The sequence below is a fragment of the Topomyia yanbarensis genome, chromosome 3 (genome assembly GCF_030247195.1).
Source record: "Topomyia yanbarensis strain Yona2022 chromosome 3, ASM3024719v1, whole genome shotgun sequence".
Classification (NCBI taxonomy): Eukaryota; Metazoa; Arthropoda; class Insecta; order Diptera; family Culicidae; genus Topomyia; species Topomyia yanbarensis.
This window is the reverse complement of record NC_080672.1, coordinates 29501498-29522147: the sequence shown is the minus strand read 5'-3', so window position 1 is coordinate 29522147 and position 20650 is coordinate 29501498. Positions and strand designations below refer to the sequence as shown.

The following is a 20650-nucleotide window of genomic DNA, read 5'->3' as shown; positions in this document are numbered from 1 at the left end:
CCACCGATCTAATCAGCGTCTTGTAGATAATCAACTTCGTGCGGCGGCGAATTTTGTTCGACCGGAGCGTCCTACGGAGTCCAAAGTAGGCACGATTTCCCGCCAAGATCCGTCTCTGAATTTCTCTGCTGTTATCATTGTCGTCGGTTACCAGTGAACCCAAATACATGAATTCGTCGACCATCTCGATTTCCTCACCGTCAATCCGAACTTGGGTGGGAGGTTCACATTGTCGTCTTTAGAACCTCTTCCTCTCATGTATTTTGTCTTCGAAACGTTGATGGCAAGTCCAATCCTTCTGGCTCAGCTTTCAGTCTTTGAGCATATATTTCATTCAAAATTCAATAGAGATACGAATAGTTTAAATATTGCACGTGGAATGTCTCTTTTGAAAATTTTCATCGTCAAACTTTCATATTACCCAGTTAAGCCAAATATTTTTCTGATATAGCCATGAATTTCCTTAATTATAGTGTAGATACAGGCTTTGAATAGAATTGAGTTAAAGTTGAGTTGATGTAGCAGCAGACAAGAAATAGTTTTGTTTTCTCAAACCTTCGCAATTACAATTAATAAATATTTCAGATTGGCAGAAGATCTTATCACACAACTTAGAAATGGATACAGAAATAGATAGATGCGATAGAAGAGAGACAGAGAGAGCAAGAGAGAGAGAGGGAGGGAGAGAGAGATGGAGGGGGGGGGGGCGTGTGAGGAATGGCAAATGATGGTTAATGCAGTGACATTATTTTTATAGGTATATTATTATGATATATTGATTTCTTACATTCTTATCATAAATAATGTAAGTAGTAATTTTTGCGCCATAACCAGTATAACCTAAATCTTGCAAAAGAGATAAATTTTCGCTAGATTTTTGGGCTTCAAACATACAGTTGCTTTCGGTGACGCCACGAGTATAATTATATAGGAAATCTTTTATCTCACTACTAGGTGAATTACTTGTTAATCTGTGTATTGATATACAATCTAACATTTCCCTCATGATTGAACGCAATGCCTAATCCAAGGAATAAATACTAGAACTCACTGTTTCTTTATCAACACATTAGTTTGTCTTTGAAGTGAACTTATATATTAATTTTTGAGAAATAGTTAATTTATTATAAAGGTAATTCACAAAATGTTCTCAACATCGAATTGCTTGAATCACGTAGATGTGTTTTCATACCCCGATATTGAAAATCGGTTTAGTTTTGCCCCTAAAACACCAGTAAATCAATACTCTGTATGAAACAATCTCATTTTTAGTTAGGGGAAATTGGTAAGCGCGGACTAAAAATACAAAATGTTCAATATCTCCGCTGCTCGTGCACGGATTTAGACAATCTATAGCTTGTTAGAAAGGTATTTTTACAAGCTTTCTATTTATGTGCAGTTTGTGAGATTGTATTGTTTGAAAGTTATTTGCAAAAAACCTGCCGTGTTTTGACAAAATCGCCCATATCTCAGAAAGTAAACAACATATCGAAAATCAAAAATAATAGTGTCAAATGGCAACGTTAGGCCTTTCATTTGAAACTAATTTCATTAAGATCGGTTTAGCCATTGCTGAGATAATTACATGACATTTTGTACATACATACATACACACATACACACACACACACACATACAGACATTGTCTCAATTTGTCGAGCTGAGTCGATTGGTATATGAGACTCGGCCCTCCGGGCCTCGGAAGAAGTTTTCAAAGTTTGAGCGAATCCTATACATTTCTTTTGTAAGAAATGTAAAACAAATAATACTTTTTCCGCGCAATTGGACTGTTGCACATATTCTAGGTCCTAGAATCTAGGAGAACTATATTGACCATCGGACGGTAAAAATTGGTGAGCTTCTAGCTCTGCCAGAAAAGCATATTTTGAATAAAACTGATTTTACGTGTTTCTTAACGCCAGGGAAAGGAAGGAAAGGATTAATAACACCACAAATAAATAATTTGCTTTGGCAACTTAGATAATTGTTCTGGCTTACTGTTTTCTGTGATAGTGATTTGATGGATTCAAATGTTAACTTTTAACGTTTTGGAAAGTGGCAGTCCATTGTTTGAGATGTTACATCTCAACACGTCAAAACCCTTTTTTATTACAACCATCTTCATTATTCATCTCCAACGAGTGAAACTCATTATACCCAAGAACTGATTGACACTTCCACGAAAGTTCATATTTCAGTCCGCCAGAGCTCGCTGATATGTGCCTGAAAGAACTCGGCTTGGGATGCTGACAACGCCGCGTTGGTGTGCTGCTTCTCGATGGTTGGTTATGTTTTCGTGCCATGCTGGAAATGTCTACGGCATGTCAAGTAAATATGCGCCTTGGAACGGGACAGTCTATCAACGTCGAAGCCACGCAAGAGCTCTACGGAATAGAACATTTTCTGTGGATGTGTGATAAGACGAATTATGACACTCACGAAAATGAAACATAATTTAGATTTAATTACGTTTGGTGAGCGTTCCCGTGGATGTATGAAGCCAAATGGGTAATATGAACTAGCTCGTATTTTAGGGCTGTTTGGGTGGAATCATGGGGAGGCTACAATAATAATTTGATTCCAAAACTCGTCAAAAGCTTTTCCCATTGCTATCTTAAGAACAAGTATGGAGGTATACTTGGAGCCTGTTTCCAATAAAAAAAAACTTGAGCAGGAACTGGCAAAGATTTTCAGCTGGCACGTTAACAGTGTAAAACAGATTTCAATTCGAATGTATGGTCGTTTCGAACCGAATTTTCCCGTTTGCGGTTTAAGAGCAACCCACAAGGGGAAAAGTCAACGACCAAAAAGCGAATGCTGCTGTGCTCCCGAGCAATGTTCCTGAATTTGTGAAGGACTGGTAAAACATGAAAACGAGAATGGAAAGGGTGATGGTATGTATGTTTACATGGCGTATGTACAGTATGGTAAACGGTACAAAATTTCACTCGTGCTGTACAAATAAATGTTCGAACAACAACCCAGCAAAGAAAATAATCTCCTCACGCTACAGTGGAGTTTGGTAACAATTTAAAGTTAATCTTTGATGGTGTAAACAAAATATAAGCTGTCGTTTGGCATCGAGCAAAGGGAGGCAAGAAACGGTTCTGTTGGAAAAGCGGCACAGGTCTGCCCACAGGTGCTCGGCTGCTTGCTCAGTCGAATCGTCAACTTTCCTGATTGGTATTTCGAGCTAACGTCAAATATTGAGGTGTGTGGAGTTAAAATCATTTCGACAGATGTTGGGTAGCAGTAACGTGTGAAAAATTAAACAATATTCAATTTTTGTTCTGTGAAAGCAGTAAAAACGAGAAACTGAATTAGGTCGTAAAGCTCCTATCTTTATAACCGAATAAACATTATTCCCTGTTATTTGAAAAGTCGATAACATTGACTTTTGTCGAATTGATTCCCTTCGTCGGTTCAAGACGTGCGACAACACAGTCACCCCCCTTGCGGATGTTTTCAATTGGTGCAAATGTTCCAATTTACCGTTCCAATCTGCAATCAAGTGGGTAAAGGCGGATTGGGACAAGCAAACTTTTGTCCCTTTCTCGAGAGTGATCTAATCTAATCAATCAACCGTTTGATATTCTTCTGCCGGAAGCAGCTATCACTTAGAATACGGGAAACAGCATGAGATGCTATCGTACAACCGCTTCTGGCATGTAGATTTATGTCGGTGGTATTTATGGGATTTATTGATTGAAAACCATTGAGCGCAGTGGGTTGCTACTTTATTAAACTCTTGATTTTTAGAATAAAATTGATTACACTTGGATGGTTGAAAGTTTGAAAGTTTTACTTCATGCTAATAGGTACGTTATTACTCTTTTGACCACATATTGCCCGAAGTAGACCCTCCGTGCGATGGACCCCGGCTGTGTGGTGCAGAACGAAACGAACTCTGACGACGACAAACGGCAGATTTAATTTCTTGTTCAAACATCTGAGCGACATGCTCTTATCGTTTCTCGTTCGACTATTTCCACGCTATTTTCCAGTCATGCTAGCTATAACTAGTTGCACAGAACACAAGGATGTAGTGGCAAGAAAAAAGTGGAGTCATCCTGTTTTTTTCTACCGGTGTATGTTCTGTTGGCAGCATTTCTATCGCCTGGTAAAGTAAATGCATTTTTTTCGTTTGCATATTTGTCACGACTCTCACTGATTCATACAAGTCATTACGCGATGGAATCTCGGCATTCCAAGCAAATTTGTATACAATAGCACGATCGCGCACAAAATATTGCGAAAATGGTGACTAACTACCCAAAATGGTGCGAACTAGTTTTGTAGAAACACAAATAGTTTAATGAATGCGAGGTAAAATATTCATGATTGTTTTGAGTTTGTGCACGAACGTTTTTTATTGGTTTTGTGTATCTATATTTTTTTCTTTCTATCTCTATCCATTCAATTTTATTTTCAGGTAGAAAGCTGGCTCTCAAAAACGATGCGTTCCTCCCCTCATCGGGCCTGTAGAAAGGTTATGCAATCACTTCAAACATCGATTTTTTAACCGATGACCGTAGAGCCGAGTCTCATATACCATTCGACTCACTTCGACGCGATCGGAAAATGTCTGTGTGTAAGTGTGTATGTGGCAAAAATATTACCTCTGTTTCTTAGACCGGTTTGCATAAACTTAGTAAATGTAAGATACAACCATCCTATCGGCTGCTATTGAATAGGTTGTTCCCACCGATCTTCCTGCGAGTAGCGTCCACATTGCCCTCACACTTAATTTTTTCTGTCGAATATCTACATTTCCTGTCAGCTGCGATCAATCCGCAGAGACGACTTGGGAAATATTTAATTTAACATCAGGAACATCACAATATTTTGCCTAAATTTGCAGGTTACTCGTATGTTATTTTCCCTATTCGAAAATCTTGAATCATCTGGATGTGTTAATCATGTTTATATGTCTATGTGATAATAGACACATTGTTTCAGTCTCGCATTTTGCTTATACAGCCAGCTGTGTAGGAAGGGTCAGTGTGTCAGACTTTTTATCTTTAAAAACACATTTATTTATTGTTGTTTATTGTGTCATTCTCATATGCACGGATAGCATAATGGAGATCGAAGCAGAAACGGCGCCCAAAAGACTCCCTGATTCAAACGATATTCAGATCTATCGACCGCCCTCTTTATGGTGTTTTTTTCTGGCATAAAAATAGAACGAAACAATTGAATTTAATACAAATGTCGAAGGACCTGAACTGAACGATACTCGACTGTTATCAAACTAGCTATGGTCCGTTAGAACAAATGCAGGATCGTGATAACTAGTATAAAACAGTTAAATTAAATTTGGTTGCCGCGAGCTCTTTTGGACTATAAGTTATACATACCTGCTCGGGATGTCGAGATCGAAGGTGTAGTCAAAGATGAGAGCTTGATCCCGAAGATCTGTTGGAGTGTGCGGGGTTGGCAGATTTAGAAACCCCTTACTACAACCAGTGAAAATACTGGATTGCAAGCATTGCATTCATTGGTAGGAAAATATACCTTGAATCAAATTCTCATTGGGTAACTTTCACTGGGTACACAAACTACATCCTCTTGTACAAGGTACAGACAGACGTTAATTTATTTGTACCGCGGGTTAAGAACTGCCTTGATTACTAGGCACAGCCACCCATTGTAGAAATAACACCTGCTGCGGCAAGTGTGATGAGAATAATGGGGACGATTCTTGCAGTAGTAATGCTGAAATGTGTCCTTACTGTGTGGAGAATCCCACCATATTTTCACATGTCCCACATGAAAATTACGCGAGGATAAACTAAAACGTTTCCTTACGGGACATTTCAAACGTTCTTTCGCTGCAATGTTAAAGAAAGTAACGCCGTTATAGAAGCTCTCTTGCCTCCTAATGGCGACCCCTTAGAAGGAGCATCTACTGGACTGTCCAGTAGTTATAGGAAGTGGATAATATAACTCGACTGGACTCTGTACTGCCACTAGGCTCGTCACTTTTAACCTCAGCAGTTGGTAGTACCGATGTCTTGGTCAGGCGGGAGGAGTCTTACAGAGAATTATCAGAAATGGAAGCTATTGGGTTTAATTACCGATTCTATCAAGTATCTTCCCGGAATGGAAATTTTCTTGATGGACCCTGGTTGTTGATAAAATATTCGAAATCTATCTGGTTACGTTCTTTTGAAGGAAAGGCTATATCTGCAAATTGAACCAGTTTTTTGTTAACTGGGCTTGTAATGAGTTAAAATATTAATTATCTTCTAGATAAATCGTTCAGCTCGCACCTTTGTGGGGGTATGAGGTGGGAACATCATCATCATCAAGAGAAGGAACCTTACTTCTACTAATCTTCCTTGTAAAGGCCAGAAGGTGTCTCTTTGCGGGGATCCGAAACGCAAGTAACTCCTGGTATCGGAGGATTAAGTTCGGACAAGCGGTTTCCAGCAGTTTCAGCATCACCAAAACCCTTGGCGTTCCTTTGTTTCAGTCCTAGAATCCCCTACCTTTTTAACGCTATTTCTTAAATATCGTAGATAAAGCTTCAGCATGCTCCAGAAAGTTCCTCGGTTTGTCAAGATCTTTACAGAAAAAAAACCATTGGTTTAGTTATTGGAATATAGATTGGGTTATAGAGAATTTTGCTAAACCGAAAAGTAAAAACTTTGATTTTAAAATGATGTCTATCATCGACCTCGGCCATCCATCTGCCAAGACTATTCCAAAAATACCGTCTTTTCTATTTTCCCAAAAGTTTTCTATGTCTTTTGCATTCAAAAGGAGTCGTTTTTAAGCGGATTTTTGAATTTCCGCCGTTTATTTTTACGCGTTACGAATTCCTGCGAAAACAATTACCGCTTCAATAAAACCTGCTGCATATGAAACTCGTGAGAAAGAATTCAAATTTTTTTTGGGGAACATTGAAATATAACGAGCTATAACTTTTAAAGCATTTAAAGAAGAGACTTAGTGTTTTCAGCAGACTTCCCATGAACATTGACAAGTTTGTATCTGTGTACAAAATTTCGTGCACGTGTTCAACCTCAAACATGCTTCGTCTCGATGTACAGGTTCGCCTCGAACATCGAACCCAATAGACCGCTAATCCAAACATCCGTGTACGTACACCGAGTGCGTACACGAGAACGATTCGCACAAGGCAAAAAGAGTCACCGCTATTGATGATGAGATTGTGAAAGAGAAAACTGGTGCCACGAACCTTGTACGTACATGGAGTTCGGTTGTGCATGCGAACATGTGCACGGTACGAAATAGCATGTTTGAGTTCGTACACGAAGTGTGGGTTTAATATGAGCACAGAACAAGAGCGAAGATTCCCACTTTTAGGAGGGTTAATCACTAACATCAATGCTGCAAATGACAAACCTTGCTATTTTTGATATGTGCCCCGAATCCTATTAACGTGAACTCGGTCGTTTCAACGTAAACACAACATTTTTCAAAAATAGCCGAATTACTTCGAAAGTACATGAGATAAATCAATATTGTAGTATGGAAAGTTGCCCATTTCAATAGTATAAACCTTTTTACAGATCATACCGAATATGTCAGGATGATGCAAAAAAAAATATCCTGGCTTTTAAGAAGTCATTCAAAAACAAGAAGTAAGGGATCATCCATAAATGACGAGCATTATATGGGGGAGGGGGGAGTTTTGTATTTTGTGATGATGTGTGACGACAGGGGGGTAGGGGGTCATGTCATGCTACGTAGCTTTTTTAAAGGGGAATAGAATAGAATTTTTAAAAAAATTTACGGGGACAAGGGGGGGTAGAGTTACCGTCAAGCTACGTAATTACCAGGGGGGTATTTAGAGGTTTGTGACGAAATGCTACGATGGGGGGGGGGTGTTAAAAATCACTCAAAAAATGCTACGTCATTTATGGATCATCCCTAATCTTAAAGTTAATAAGATAAAGGCTTTTGTGTCTTCAGCAAAGTTGTTGGCAAAAGCGACAAACGGTGAGATAGCATAATTCTCACATGTGTCCTATCTCATGCCTGTGCACGAGTCTCAGTCATCCTTTGTTCCTTAGTTCGGCGACGACTGAGTGCTATCAGCCTTCTGCCGATAGTAACAGAATGAGTGGGTGTGAACGGTACTAGGCGTGAAAACACTACCGTAAACAAGAATAGTTGATCGAATAGTCCCAATACAACTTATTCTGATTAGTATGGATGATCACGGTTCGATCGATACTGAAAAATCGCTTCCTAAAGGGTGTCCTAACTCAAATTGCATCACAGAAAAATGGTGTAGAAAATTACCTAGTGGACCGATCCTTTTCAAACTTTAAAAAAAAATATAACCCATATTTATTTCATTCAACTTCAATACCATAACCGTACGCTCGCACTATTCGCTTACCTCCACTCATAAGGATGTGTATAACATCTGGGTGTAGTGTCTTCTGTACGGAAACTCACTCCGATGCTTCCGTAGTGCCTGCTTCTTTATTACCCGGTATTTTTCGTTGGGCCTCAGTTCCGGTGCGTGGCGGGGGGGTTCATGTCCTTGGACACGAAAGTGACCCCGTTGCCTTCGTACCGCTCCAGGACAACATTTAAATAGTGGCACGAAACTAGATCCAGCCAGAAGATCGTAGGGCTTTCGTGTTGCTTCAACAGAGGAAATAGACACTCCTTGAGGTAGATGAGCAAATCGCTTGCTAAATCATGTATTTATTGGCAAACTTTGAAAGTTTCTGCATCCTTACTTCCTCCAAAACTTCAAACTTGAGCTGGGCGGTGAAGGACAACAGCCGCGGAAGCTGCCGGAAGTCCGCCGTGACGTAAGTTTCATCGTCCATGATGAGACAATGAGGCTTCGTCAGCATCTGGATATACACTTCCCGGGCCCTCTCCCAATGTATTTTGCCGTTCATCACGATTTGGAGCCACCTTGCACTTTGTACGTATACAGTCCCTCCTGGTCATCGGCTCTCTGAACGAACGACTTGAACAGATTCAACTTTTTGGTCACATTCCTGACCGAAGCATTGGGATTCCGCTTAATCGCTTTCATTGCACGCTTGGGATCCTGATCACTAATAGAATACCTATTCTGACTGCATTTCTTCTTCCATTCGATGCTCAGAGATTGGTAGTAATGTTTAATCACATGACTGCGCAATTCCGAGTTGTTTTCCGATGTCCCGATGAGAGAGCTGAGAATTTTCGGGTGCTTGCGCAAAATCATTTCGCGACGTTGCTTTTCTGGTGACGCCTTTTTCAAATTTAGAAAAACTGACAGCGATAAAAATACAGTGTAAACAATACACTCTATAATATTTCTACCCAAATGTTCAAGAGAAAATACCCAAAGGGTTATTTTCTACAATGTTTTATCCGTGATGCGATTTGTTATTACAAGTCTGTGCATCAGGTTATCGATAACTTGTATTTACCTTCAATGGTCGATATCGCTTGCATATGCATATTTTACAATCAGATTTTAAGAATAGGAAATATTTTCTTTGATTATAACATTTCACTTGTCTATATTACCTGTTATCACTCGGTGGTTTGGAACTCAGAAAATATATCGTAGAGAAGAAAATAACAGAATTTGTCTAAATGCTGTTGCCAAAACTAATGATCCGGTCAATCACACAGATGAGATCAGACTTTTTGGAATTCAAATTGCCTTTATTTATAAATCATAGGATACTCTCGATAGCCGGCCACCCAGAACTAAACAACATCTTGTCTGTTTCAAGCGATCGTCTACTCGAAGCCAAACCAAACAGCTACATAATAAACTATGCTCTACATGTCGCATCGCTTGATTGCACAGTGTTTTAAAACGTCGTTTTCGTGGTCAAAATTAATAGCGTCTAAACCGGTAACATTAGAAGTATAGTTTGTTCGGAGAAGTTGTTGTTCTTATGATTGCGCATACACAGGAGTATACCATTCAGTGATTAATTCACCTATAAGCGATATACGAAATTTATTTTCCGAACTAATTAAGATAGAGACTTTGTGTCGTCAGCAAAGTTGTAGCAAATGTTACTACAAAAGAAATTGCTGAGGGCACCCTATATAAAGGCTTTAATAGTTTACAAGTTATGGAACATATTATATGGAAGACCCCTTAAAATTAGTTTTTTCATGATAACTTTTTTAGACATTCTCCTATCTTCTTAGAATCTTCCACAAAGTTATTTGCGGTATTAAAGCACATACGTTTGCCGAACATAGTTACTTCCTATCTGTTGAATTTGAAAAGATATTCCAAATTTTTCGATATTTTTGTAGTAACTTCCGCCTTAAATAACTCGTTAAGGAGCAAAAAGGAGCAAAAAACATCATAACATACTGAAAGTACTAGCGTTTTACTTTCATATAGTGGCCCGATTGTTAGTCGACACGATTCTCCCCGAGTGTTATGTTCAATACAATATGCCATCGCAGTGGTATAAAATGAAAAATTCAAGCGCGCTGCGGCAAACAGCTTCATGTTTTAGGATAAATTGTATAAAACATATTCATCGATGTCCAAAAAAGGAACAACAACAGAGAACTTTGACCACAATCAAGATCAAAGTACGAAACGTAGCATATCGTGCGTTCGAGAGGTGTGTCAAGTGAAATTTAAACACTCAGTGGATACTGGTAAGCTTGAAAAAATGATGGAAATCCCACCAGAAGGTTTGTTAATGTCTTTCGTGACATTTATAATGGAGCTTGATCAACGTCACCTGTTCACAATGTGGATCCTGTCGTGGTTGAAGCTCGGGGATGATTAAAAAAAAAGTATAAAACGATTTTTAGAAGACGCCAAAGCTCTTCTAGCGGAAGAAGAAAGCTTTGAAGATGACGGAGAAAACGATTATTAAAAATAAATTTATTTATCTAATTTATAATGAAAATGTCGACATTATTAAACACATCCAAATCTACACTTAGATTCTTGAAAGGCAAACCATATGCATTGCATGTTATAGGCGAACGTGTTCTATGCAATTTACCATAAAAACATAAAGCTGTTTGTCGCAGTGCGCACGAATATTTCATTTTATACCACTGCGATGGCATATTGTATTGAACATAACACTCGGGGAGAATCGCGTCGACTAGCAATCGGGCCACTATATGAAAGCAAAAAGCTGGTACTTTCAGTATGTTATGATGTTGTTTGCTCCTTTTTGCTCCTTAACGAGTTATTTAAGGTGGAAGTTACTACAAAAATATCGAAAAGTTTGGAATATCTTTTTAAATTCAACAAATAGGAAGTAACTATGTCCGGCAAAAATATGTGTTTCAATACCGCAAACAACTTTGTGGAAGATTCCAAGAAGATAGTAGAATGTCTTAAAAAAGTTATCATGAAAAAACTAATTTTAAGGGGTCTTCCATATAATATGTTCCATAACTTGTAAACTATTAAATCTAGATATATGGTTCCTTCAGCAATTTCTTTTGTAGTAACATTTGCAACAACTTTGCTGAAGACACAAAGTCTCTATCCTAATTAGCTCGGAAAAAAATTTCGTATATCACTTATACGTGAATTAATCACTGAATGGTATACTCCTGTGGATGCGCAATCATAAAAACAACAACTTCTCCGAACAAACTATGCTTTTAAAGTTAACGATCTAGACGCATATTAATTTTTAGCACGAAAACGACGTTTTAAAACACTGTGGATTGGAGCGAACCCTGAACCTTATACCCTTCTAAACCTTTAACTCTACGACTCATATGGAAGAGTCGGATGAGTTGTCGTCATTCCGTTAATTAGGTGAAGCATCAATACTTTCTGTCCACTTTATCCTTTACCATCCCCTGTTAACGAAGGATATAGGGCAGCTGGCAACGGTCGCATCATTGTGTTGAGGTTTTAATGTCGGTCGGAGTGGTATGAATTTCTACTTATCTTTCCATAAGCAGCCTTTATTATACGATAAGCAGTCGAACATGATGAAGTCAGTGTGTACTCCGCTAAAAATCATCGTAAAAATGGAACGAAACGCAAAGTTGTTGGCAAAAGCTTGCTCTACAACTTTGCCAAAGACATAACTTTAATATTTGCATGTACTTGCAAGAAAGTTGGTGATTATATCTAACTTTAGGGGAGATAAACCATTAAAATCACAACACCATATGAAAGAGCTTATAATGTCCACAAATACGTCCGAAGATGTCATTGACACTGGTTTTAAAGAGATCGTTTACGACTACAAAAAGAAAAAAGTTTCAACTTTAAAAAGAGAAGGAAAAATTAGATGTGCCTATGCGAATTTCGTTGACTGTAAATATCGCAGATGATGAAAATGACGGAAATGCTCACGGGAATGCTCCAATTCCGTAAAAACACAAACCAACGTCTTGAGACTTCAATCACAATATTCATAATACTGGAAGAACGATGATATTGTGTTGATGCCAAGTGCAGAATTCTCCCCATTTTCTTCTAAAACTTTTCCTACAATTCACCAAAGGATACAACTGATCCAACCAACAGCCCTGCGAGCGATTGCTTTCTCTGTTATTATGCTGCAGTGTCTTTTGATATCATCATCAACAGTTTCATTAAACTGTCGGACAGACTCACCCAGCATTAAACAACAAGGCGTGAAAATACGAACGAAATCATAGCCTATTACCCCACTAACTGGACCGTTCCTTAATTTATGGGACTTTGCGAGGCTTTATACGCCTTAGTTGTAGGGAATCTCGTTCTCGTTATGGCACGCCTGTTTATATAGGTACAATCGTTTTGCTGCTCCACCAGCACTGACATTCATTTATGGGCTACGGAATGGTTTCGGCCAACCCACCTCGTACTAAATCATTATGATGTCGGGAGTATAAAGCAGGGACAAGAGATCGTTAATACGCCACAAAAACGTAGAGAGCAAAGCGATGCTTTCGTCAAATGAAACCATAAAAATTTTATGGAGGTGGCTAATTATTGTAATGTGATGTGTTTAATTATAACGAGCCACATTCGTTTGGAATTATTATGTCATCCACACAACAATAACAAATCGCAGTCATAAATCACTTACCTCCATCGGCGTCCGACTTCCCTTCCGAATTCAACTTATTTTGATCGCGATTTTTCGCACTGCTCACATTCGTTTCGCTATTGCCAGCGGAATTTCCAAGACTTTTCACTACATTGCTCGACTTCCCCACACTATTCTTATCGTTTGAACTTCCCGCCCCAATATCCTGCTTGTCGAGATTATTCCGGCCGTACGGTTCCGAGTCACTGTCAGACTCCACATTGTTGACGGCATTCTTCCGTTTGAAAATTTTCATCCAACCACAAAAGTTCATACCGAAGCTACCGTCCGCCTCCTTCTTTTGGTATTCTGCCTCACAACCCGCACCCGAACCGATGGACGGAATCGGTGGGCATCGAATGTGGTCGTCCAGTCACGAACAGTAACACCATCCGTACCGGTACTACGGATGCTTCCTTCGATATTGTTTGTTTCTCGGCACCGACCATCACGGGGAATCGGAAATTATCGATTATTTCTTCTGCGGTTCTCTGCCGATAGAATTCACTGGACCATTGGGCACTAGGTAGGTAATGGTGTTCCGGGAATTTTCAGCACGTTCCGTGCGGTGAATTGTTTACATTGCTAGTTCATTTGTGCTGTTCAATATCAGTCAGTCGGCAGCAAACCCGGTTTAACCCGGTATCGGGGTTATTGTGCTAGCTGGGTTCTATGGGGAACCGTACATCAACATACCAATAGAAGTGTTGCTGTGGGCCTTTAAAATTTATGAATTACATACAGAAGTACAGATAGACAGCATTCCAAACAGTTTTATTTAAAAAAATGTGCATCCCAAGTAATGCTCTGGATAGTTGAATTCATATTCAACTTGGTCTTAGATGATTTTTCCATAGGACCAAAGTAGGTTAAGCCAGTCGCTTTAAGATAAAATTGCAGATTCCCCTCGTTCACAAATTGCGCAACTGATATCCTAATTTTTTCAATATATTTTATAATTTATATTATGAAATTCCAAACTCAAATCAGTATGTTTGCTGTGAAAAAGAGGCATAAAACCATCATTTCCAAATTTAGTCATTCAAAGATAGACAGCTGGCATGGGAAAAATGGATTCCTGCATAGGTACATAAGGAGGACTATGGAGAAGGAGACGTATCTAGATCATTAAATTTCGTTTTTCTTATGGGCATCACAATGTTGTGATAATAAGAAATTGTCAACGGTTATTAAATTGTGTTGGCATTCTACTTTGTGCTCGTAACAAAAAGGCTGTTCGTCTTTCTCTATTATTTCCAGGTTTTAGACATTATTTTCTGCAGACATAAATTTATATTCGCTACCGTTCTTTCGACAATGGCTCAATATTTGCCATTCAGCAGCATGCTACCAAATGCAGTCTAGCAGGCCCCTCGTGACGTGTCTGGAGGTATGGTCAGAGTTGCCACAATTTTTCAAAGAAAATCTGGCCGCTCAATTTAAAATATTTGGCAAAATCTGTCCTTTGACAGCGACCTCAAAGTCATCGAAATTTTTCGATGTTTATTTGGAAAAATTTGTGTGTAAAAACTTCTATAATTTAAAAATCTGGTAGAATAAGAGATTTGTACTTTTACTGGAAGCTTAAAAAATTCTGGTTGTGCCAGATAACTCTGGCATAATGGCATCGCCGCTAGAGTGTAACGTAGAATTCAGAATATCTTGATAAATCAGGCAAAATCTAAAAAATCTGGCGAAATGTCTGGCTTGAACGAATGTCTGTTCTGTTAGGAAAAATCAGGAAGATTCAAGATAGATCTGGAACATTGGCAGCGCTGGCTATGGTAAACGAGTGATCGGTGCAAATTATCTTTGCAACAATGACAAGCTTCCACTACACGTTCCATGCCGTACTCCGCACCATGCCTAATTTTTTTCCAACTCCAATCCAAGCCTAAGTTAAGGCGCGATGCGACTCGTGCCGACGTATGAATGCGTCCAGGGTCTTACCATTTGATATCGCACCGCCCCCAACCGTATAGGGCTACGCTTTGAGCCCAATCCAGCTCGCCGTGGGAAATTACGCATGAAGAATTTCACGAAGATCCGTCCGAAAATCGTGACCGACCATCTTAGATTCCATAGAAACTTTACACGTTTCACCTGCATGGAAGACTAAACATTGGTGATAGATTAGCAACACTGCCGAATCGCTCGGAAGTGACTTTGTGTTCGTCCAATATTTTTTAAAAGTTTACAGTAAAATATAGTAAATTTAATAGGAAATCGAAGTTAATCACTTAGTAGGTCGTTTCTTCTGTTGTGTTATGTGTTAGTAGGCAAAATATCGCGAGAGTATTGTGATTTGACGTAGTGATTTTATCTTCACATCCTATTTTGCTATGTATGTGCGTGAATCAAGTCATCAAAAATACGCCCGCTTTGCATCCACAGCGCCATCTGAACTTGACTAGATTTCACTGATTGTGGATGGAGGAGAATTCTTCGCAGAAATGTTATCAATTACCGAATTCAGAGCAGCACGCTGGTGAGATCGTTTTGTGTTGTTCTTCAAAGTTTATATATTTTAGCTTATTGTAAAATTATCAACAAAAAAATGCAGATAAGTTTTTTCGATAAAAGCACTACCGGTCAGTGAGAGATTGGTTATATAAATACACACAGGGAGCAGCAGGGACAGGAACGACAATAGTGTAGGGGCTTGACAACCCCCCTCCCCCTCCCGTCCCTACTGCGAGTAAAGTCTTGCTAGGATGTGGTGGGGTTTGGACTCGGCTCTGCGTCTACAAAAAGCCATAACTCCAAAAGCAGCTCCGAAGAAGCGAGTCTGTGCCGATTCTGTTAAGATCTTAAGATTCCAGTATTCTAAGATCTGAGCAAAAAAAGCACCCTAGCCCAACTGTAGTGTCAACCGGCACATCAGGATCGACGCCAGTAAAATCCTAATTATGGCATACTGACGAAGGTCAACGGACATAACACGGATCATGAATTGGACAGTGGTTTTGGGCTGACAGGCGTGCTGATCTACTCTCTGAGTAAGGAAGGATGACAACGACTTGAAATGGCGAGGGGGCTAACAGCACAGTTGCCTCCCTCCCGACAAAACCCTAGCAGGCCTCCGGGTACATTCAAAACTCGTCACCATTTAGTTGGTGGTACTAGGTTCGGATAGACCACTCCCGATTTTACGCCGATCCGGCTCTGATCACTACTCTCCATGAAGGATAGTGTCACCTCTAATATGACTATATACAACGAGTGGAGATAGCGGCCTGGAGTTGGGATACAATAAAATGAAGGAAAAAGAATCTCATATATACGGAGCAGGCGCGGTGAATCCGTTCGCTAGAGGTGGTTCGGTGAGGTCACCACCATCAGCAGCTGAAGTTATTCAGCAGGAACAGGTGGATGGTAAGCAGCAGCAACAATAGCCAGAGTAGAGCGAGATGAGTTACACCCTACAGATGCCAAAAGTAGTGACAGAGTAGTACTTGGTGGAGAAGCTACGCAAGTTTGTGGACGCGAGAAACAATTTCCATAAGGACATTAAGGAGATGGTTCCCAGAATCCGAAAGACGTTCAGGAATCAGGAATCAGTAGCGTCTGGCTCAAATGGCACGTTCCCCATATTGATCGGAGATTTGTGCCTTGCCAAGAATCGTCTTTTCATCATTTTCCTGATGGGAAGGATTGGGGAAGTGGTAAGGTTAGGGGTAAGGAAAACAACGACACAGAACAATTAAAACAGAGCATTCTGCACCCCCGGAGTGATGCTGAACTATCTGCAGGTGTTACAACAGCAGGAATAAAACTTCCAACCCCAGGAGGGATTTAGAACCTCTACCCAAACAGTGAGCGGATATATCAACACCCCCGAGGGGATATTGAGATAACAGAACGACAACACCCCCGAAGAGATATTGTCATTCAAATACGGCTAAAAAAAACTATAGCTCTTTACCACACTGGGTTAGGAACAAAAGCATATCCTTAAATTTCAGCTCTCTGTACATAGGTTCATCTATGTATGGAGAACCAAAAAACCGGATGCGCAATTGCATTAATACAGGGCAATTGCATATCAAATGATATGATGTTCCGTAATCGGATTCACAAAAATCACATGAATAATACTCAGCGCGCTGAATAGTAGCCATGTGATAATTGAGTTTGCAATTATTTGTTCCCCCTTTTGTGTACTAAACTATATTGTTAGTTTTAAGATAACCGTAAAATATTTCGTAAAATACTATTACTCCCCCTCTTGTATATCAAAGTGAATCCCTTGTTTTAAATTTTTTCATGAAAAAATCTTTTGGCCCTCTCTTGTATATTGAATCTTATTTCTAGTCTTAAATTAGCTGTAAACTTTTTTTTTCCCTTTGTAAAAAAAAAAATTTCAACATTGTAACCTCCTAGTTTTAAGATATCCAAAATGTAAAAACATAAGCATTTGGCACCGCCAAGCTAACGCATTTGTGCTTATCAAATAAACGAAATGAATAAAAAAAAAATTGAGTTTGCAATGTCCAGTCAGTGCCCTGACCAGAATACTGCAGTTGTGCTTGGAAAAATGCAACAAATTTCTTGACATTTTCGGACTCACATCCGGCAGAAAAGCCTTTGTTTGAACGCAAGTTTGCAAGCTACGCCAATGTTTGGCATGTTCGAATGCAGCCCAAGAGCGAATCTTGTGCTTTATCCAACTTATTGACGGTGGTAGAACTGGTTCTGGACCAACGAAATCAGTCGCAGCGCCAGCTCTAGCCAATTCGTCCGCCCATTCATTTCCAGTAATACCGGAATGACCGGGTACCCATAGAAGGTAGATAGCATTTGAAATGCTAAGTTCTTCGATTTGAGTTCGACATGCGATTACTAATTTCGATCTCGAATCTGCCGAACTAAGTGCTTTCAGGGCAGCCTGACTGTCAGAGCAAAAATAGATTCTTTTACCGCAAATTCCCTGTTGAAGTGCGGATTGTACGCCACACAGAATCGCAAAGATTTCTGCTTGGAATGCGGTACAGTATCTACCAAGCGAATGAGATTGGTTTAATCTCATCCCATGACAATAGACACCAGCACCGGCTCGGCTCTCCAACAAAGAACCGTCCGTATAACAAACTACGTATTATTCAAGTTGTCGCTCCATCCAGCCAGACAGCCATTCCTCACGAAGAGAAATTCTCACATTGAAAGTTTTAAAAGGAAAACTACATGTGAGTGTAAGGTCACTGGGAGCAAGTGTATATTCATCCCAAGTAACCATTTGGGGCCACAGTCTTGTGTGGCTAGTTACACCACCTTGAGGACATCCGCAGACACTCAGTTTCCTCATCTCTACTTGTCTTAACGATGAGCACAGATGTCGGTTGCTAAGCGTTGCGTGTATCCAGTTCGTGATATATGAAGGTACTCCATGATCTCGTGCTGTTTCCAAAATGGATTCGAAAGACACGTTGTCAAAAGCACCTTCAATATCGAGAAAAACTCCTAAACTTGATTGCTTTTGTGAAAAAGCTTTATCAACGTTGTAGACAACATTGTGTAACAGGGTGGTAATAGACTTCCCCCGCTGATATGCATGTTGCATTGCATGCATCGGGTGCTCGCCCAAGCTACCATCCCGAATGTAGTGGTCGATTAAACGTTCCACTGATTTGAGAAGGAAGGAGGTCAGACTGATCGGTCTAAAGCTCTTTGCCTCCTCATAAGTGACGCGGCCACCTTTGCGAATGAATTTGACTGTTATTTCCATAACTGACATACTTCAAACCCGCATCCGGTGGGTGTCTCTAGGCTGGTTTTGTCCGGAGAAAGATAATAGAGTTATCAACCTCCTGGTGGACCACAGCCAGTTACTGGGGAGTTCGCCCGGCTCTTCCCAGGCTCCGTTCGCCATTGAGAATATTTTAAACCCCCTCAACAATTTTACCCATAGCACGGGTCGCATGACACTATGGAATTGGGATTCCCTGTTTGGTGTTACCACCGGAACAGGTAGTCCGTAGTGTAATTCTTAGCCGGTTGAAACAACCACTACCGACACTACACGGCTTATCTAGGCTGTTCGGAGAAAGAAGCTGACATTTATGGACAGCTCCCATAGATGGCCGAACAGCCACTCTATGCGAGCTGTCCATAAATGCCACTTCGGTGAGGTCACCACCATCAGCAGCTGAAGTTATTCAGCAGGAACAGGAGGATCGTAAGCAGCATCAACAATAGCTAGAGTAGAGCGAGATGAGTTACACCCCACAGATGCCAAAACTAGTGACAGAGTAGTACTTGGTGGAGAAGCTACGCAAGTTTGTGGACGCGAGAAACAATTTCCATAAGGACATTAAGGAGATGGTTCCCAGAATCCGAAAGATGTTAGTGTCTTCCGTTAACGCAGAGCGCTGATTTAGCATTGGTGTCAGCTAAGGTTACTATCTTTCTAGCCCCTCCGAAGCAGGGGAAGGAGAAGCAGATTGGAGTGGAGAACACACCAGTTTTCGTGACTCCAAAAAGTATAAGAACCTCGCCAGGAGACAGAAGACCAAGCGGGTTCCAGAGGCAGACGCTCGAGGACGCTGTGGTTGCTGCAAGAAAGGACGTCACCAAACAGGGAGAAAGCTGGAATACCGTTGTAGGTCGGATAGAGAAACAGGAAAAACAGCAAAAGCAACATGAAAAGCGAAAAGTGGAGCCGAAGAGAAAAGAAAAACCTCCAGCTCGTCAGAAGGCGCCAAAGGGAGATGCACTGATCATTGAAGCGAACGATACGACGTCCTACGCCGTTCTTCTCAAGAAAGTGAGAGTTGAAGGAGCTGGGAGAGAAAGTCGTTAAAACGAGACGGCGAGATGATCTGCGAGCTGAAGAAGGATCCTTCCGTCAAGAGCTCGACCTACCGCGAACTCGTTGCTAAATCCTTGGGCAGCGAAGCGAATGTGAAAGCCCTGTCGACGGAAGCCGTAGTGTAGTGCGAGGGTCCAGACGAGATAACGACCGTAGAAGAACTGCCTCACGAGCTGTGCAAACTAGATGTACCGGCGACAATCCGGATTTGGAAATCGTATGGATGCACTCAAACAGCAGCGATTCGACTAACGGTGGTCGTTGCCAATAAGCTGGCGAAAACCGGCAAGATAAAAGTCGGATGGTCGGTGCGCTCGTTGAGAGTCGCTCCGCGAGTTACCAAGCATATGGAGCGTTGCTTCAGGTGCTTGGACCTCGGACATCAGGCGAAGAACTGCAAGGGCTCGGACAAGTCTGCACTGTGTAGAAAATGCGGAGGAAAGGTGCACGTTGCTAGAGACTGCACGAAGCAACCAAGGTGCATGATCTTCAAGCCGGAGGACGGAAATGACCACACGACGAGCGGCTTCAAATGCCCTATGAACAAAAAGGCGAAGGCAGGCCATCAATGATGGAGATAACCCAGCTTAATCTCAATCATTGCGACATTGCACAGCAACTGTTGTGGCAGTCGACAACAGAAACGAAGTGCGGCGTTGCAATTATTGTAGAGCCGTATCGTGCTCCTCTCGATAACGGTAACTTGATGGTGAATAGCGCAGGCATGGCTGCAATACAAGTAATGGGCGGTTTCCCTGTCCAACACACATGAAGGCTTCGTGATCGCCAGGATCAACGGCGTACTCATATGTAG

General features: G+C 40.7%; 1 protein-coding gene across 9 annotated transcripts in view; it reads right to left on the bottom strand.

Annotated features, from left to right (window-relative positions):
* LOC131693621 (cytochrome b5 reductase 4) overlaps positions 1-20650 on the bottom strand; it is a 155797-nt gene that overhangs the window by 75069 nt on the left and 60078 nt on the right. For 2 of the 9 annotated variants that reach the window (XM_058981573.1, XM_058981576.1), the window contains exon 2: positions 13029-13746. The exons of 3 other annotated variants lie outside the window; for them this stretch is intronic. In XM_058981573.1, coding sequence (XP_058837556.1) covers positions 13029-13302 — 274 coding nt within the window. In that variant the 5' untranslated portion in view covers positions 13303-13746. Of the gene's footprint in view, positions 1-13028; positions 13995-14978; positions 17078-20650 lie in introns of those variants that run through there. 4 more of the 9 variants (XM_058981577.1, XM_058981578.1, XM_058981575.1 and 1 more) reach the window with 3 other exon arrangements.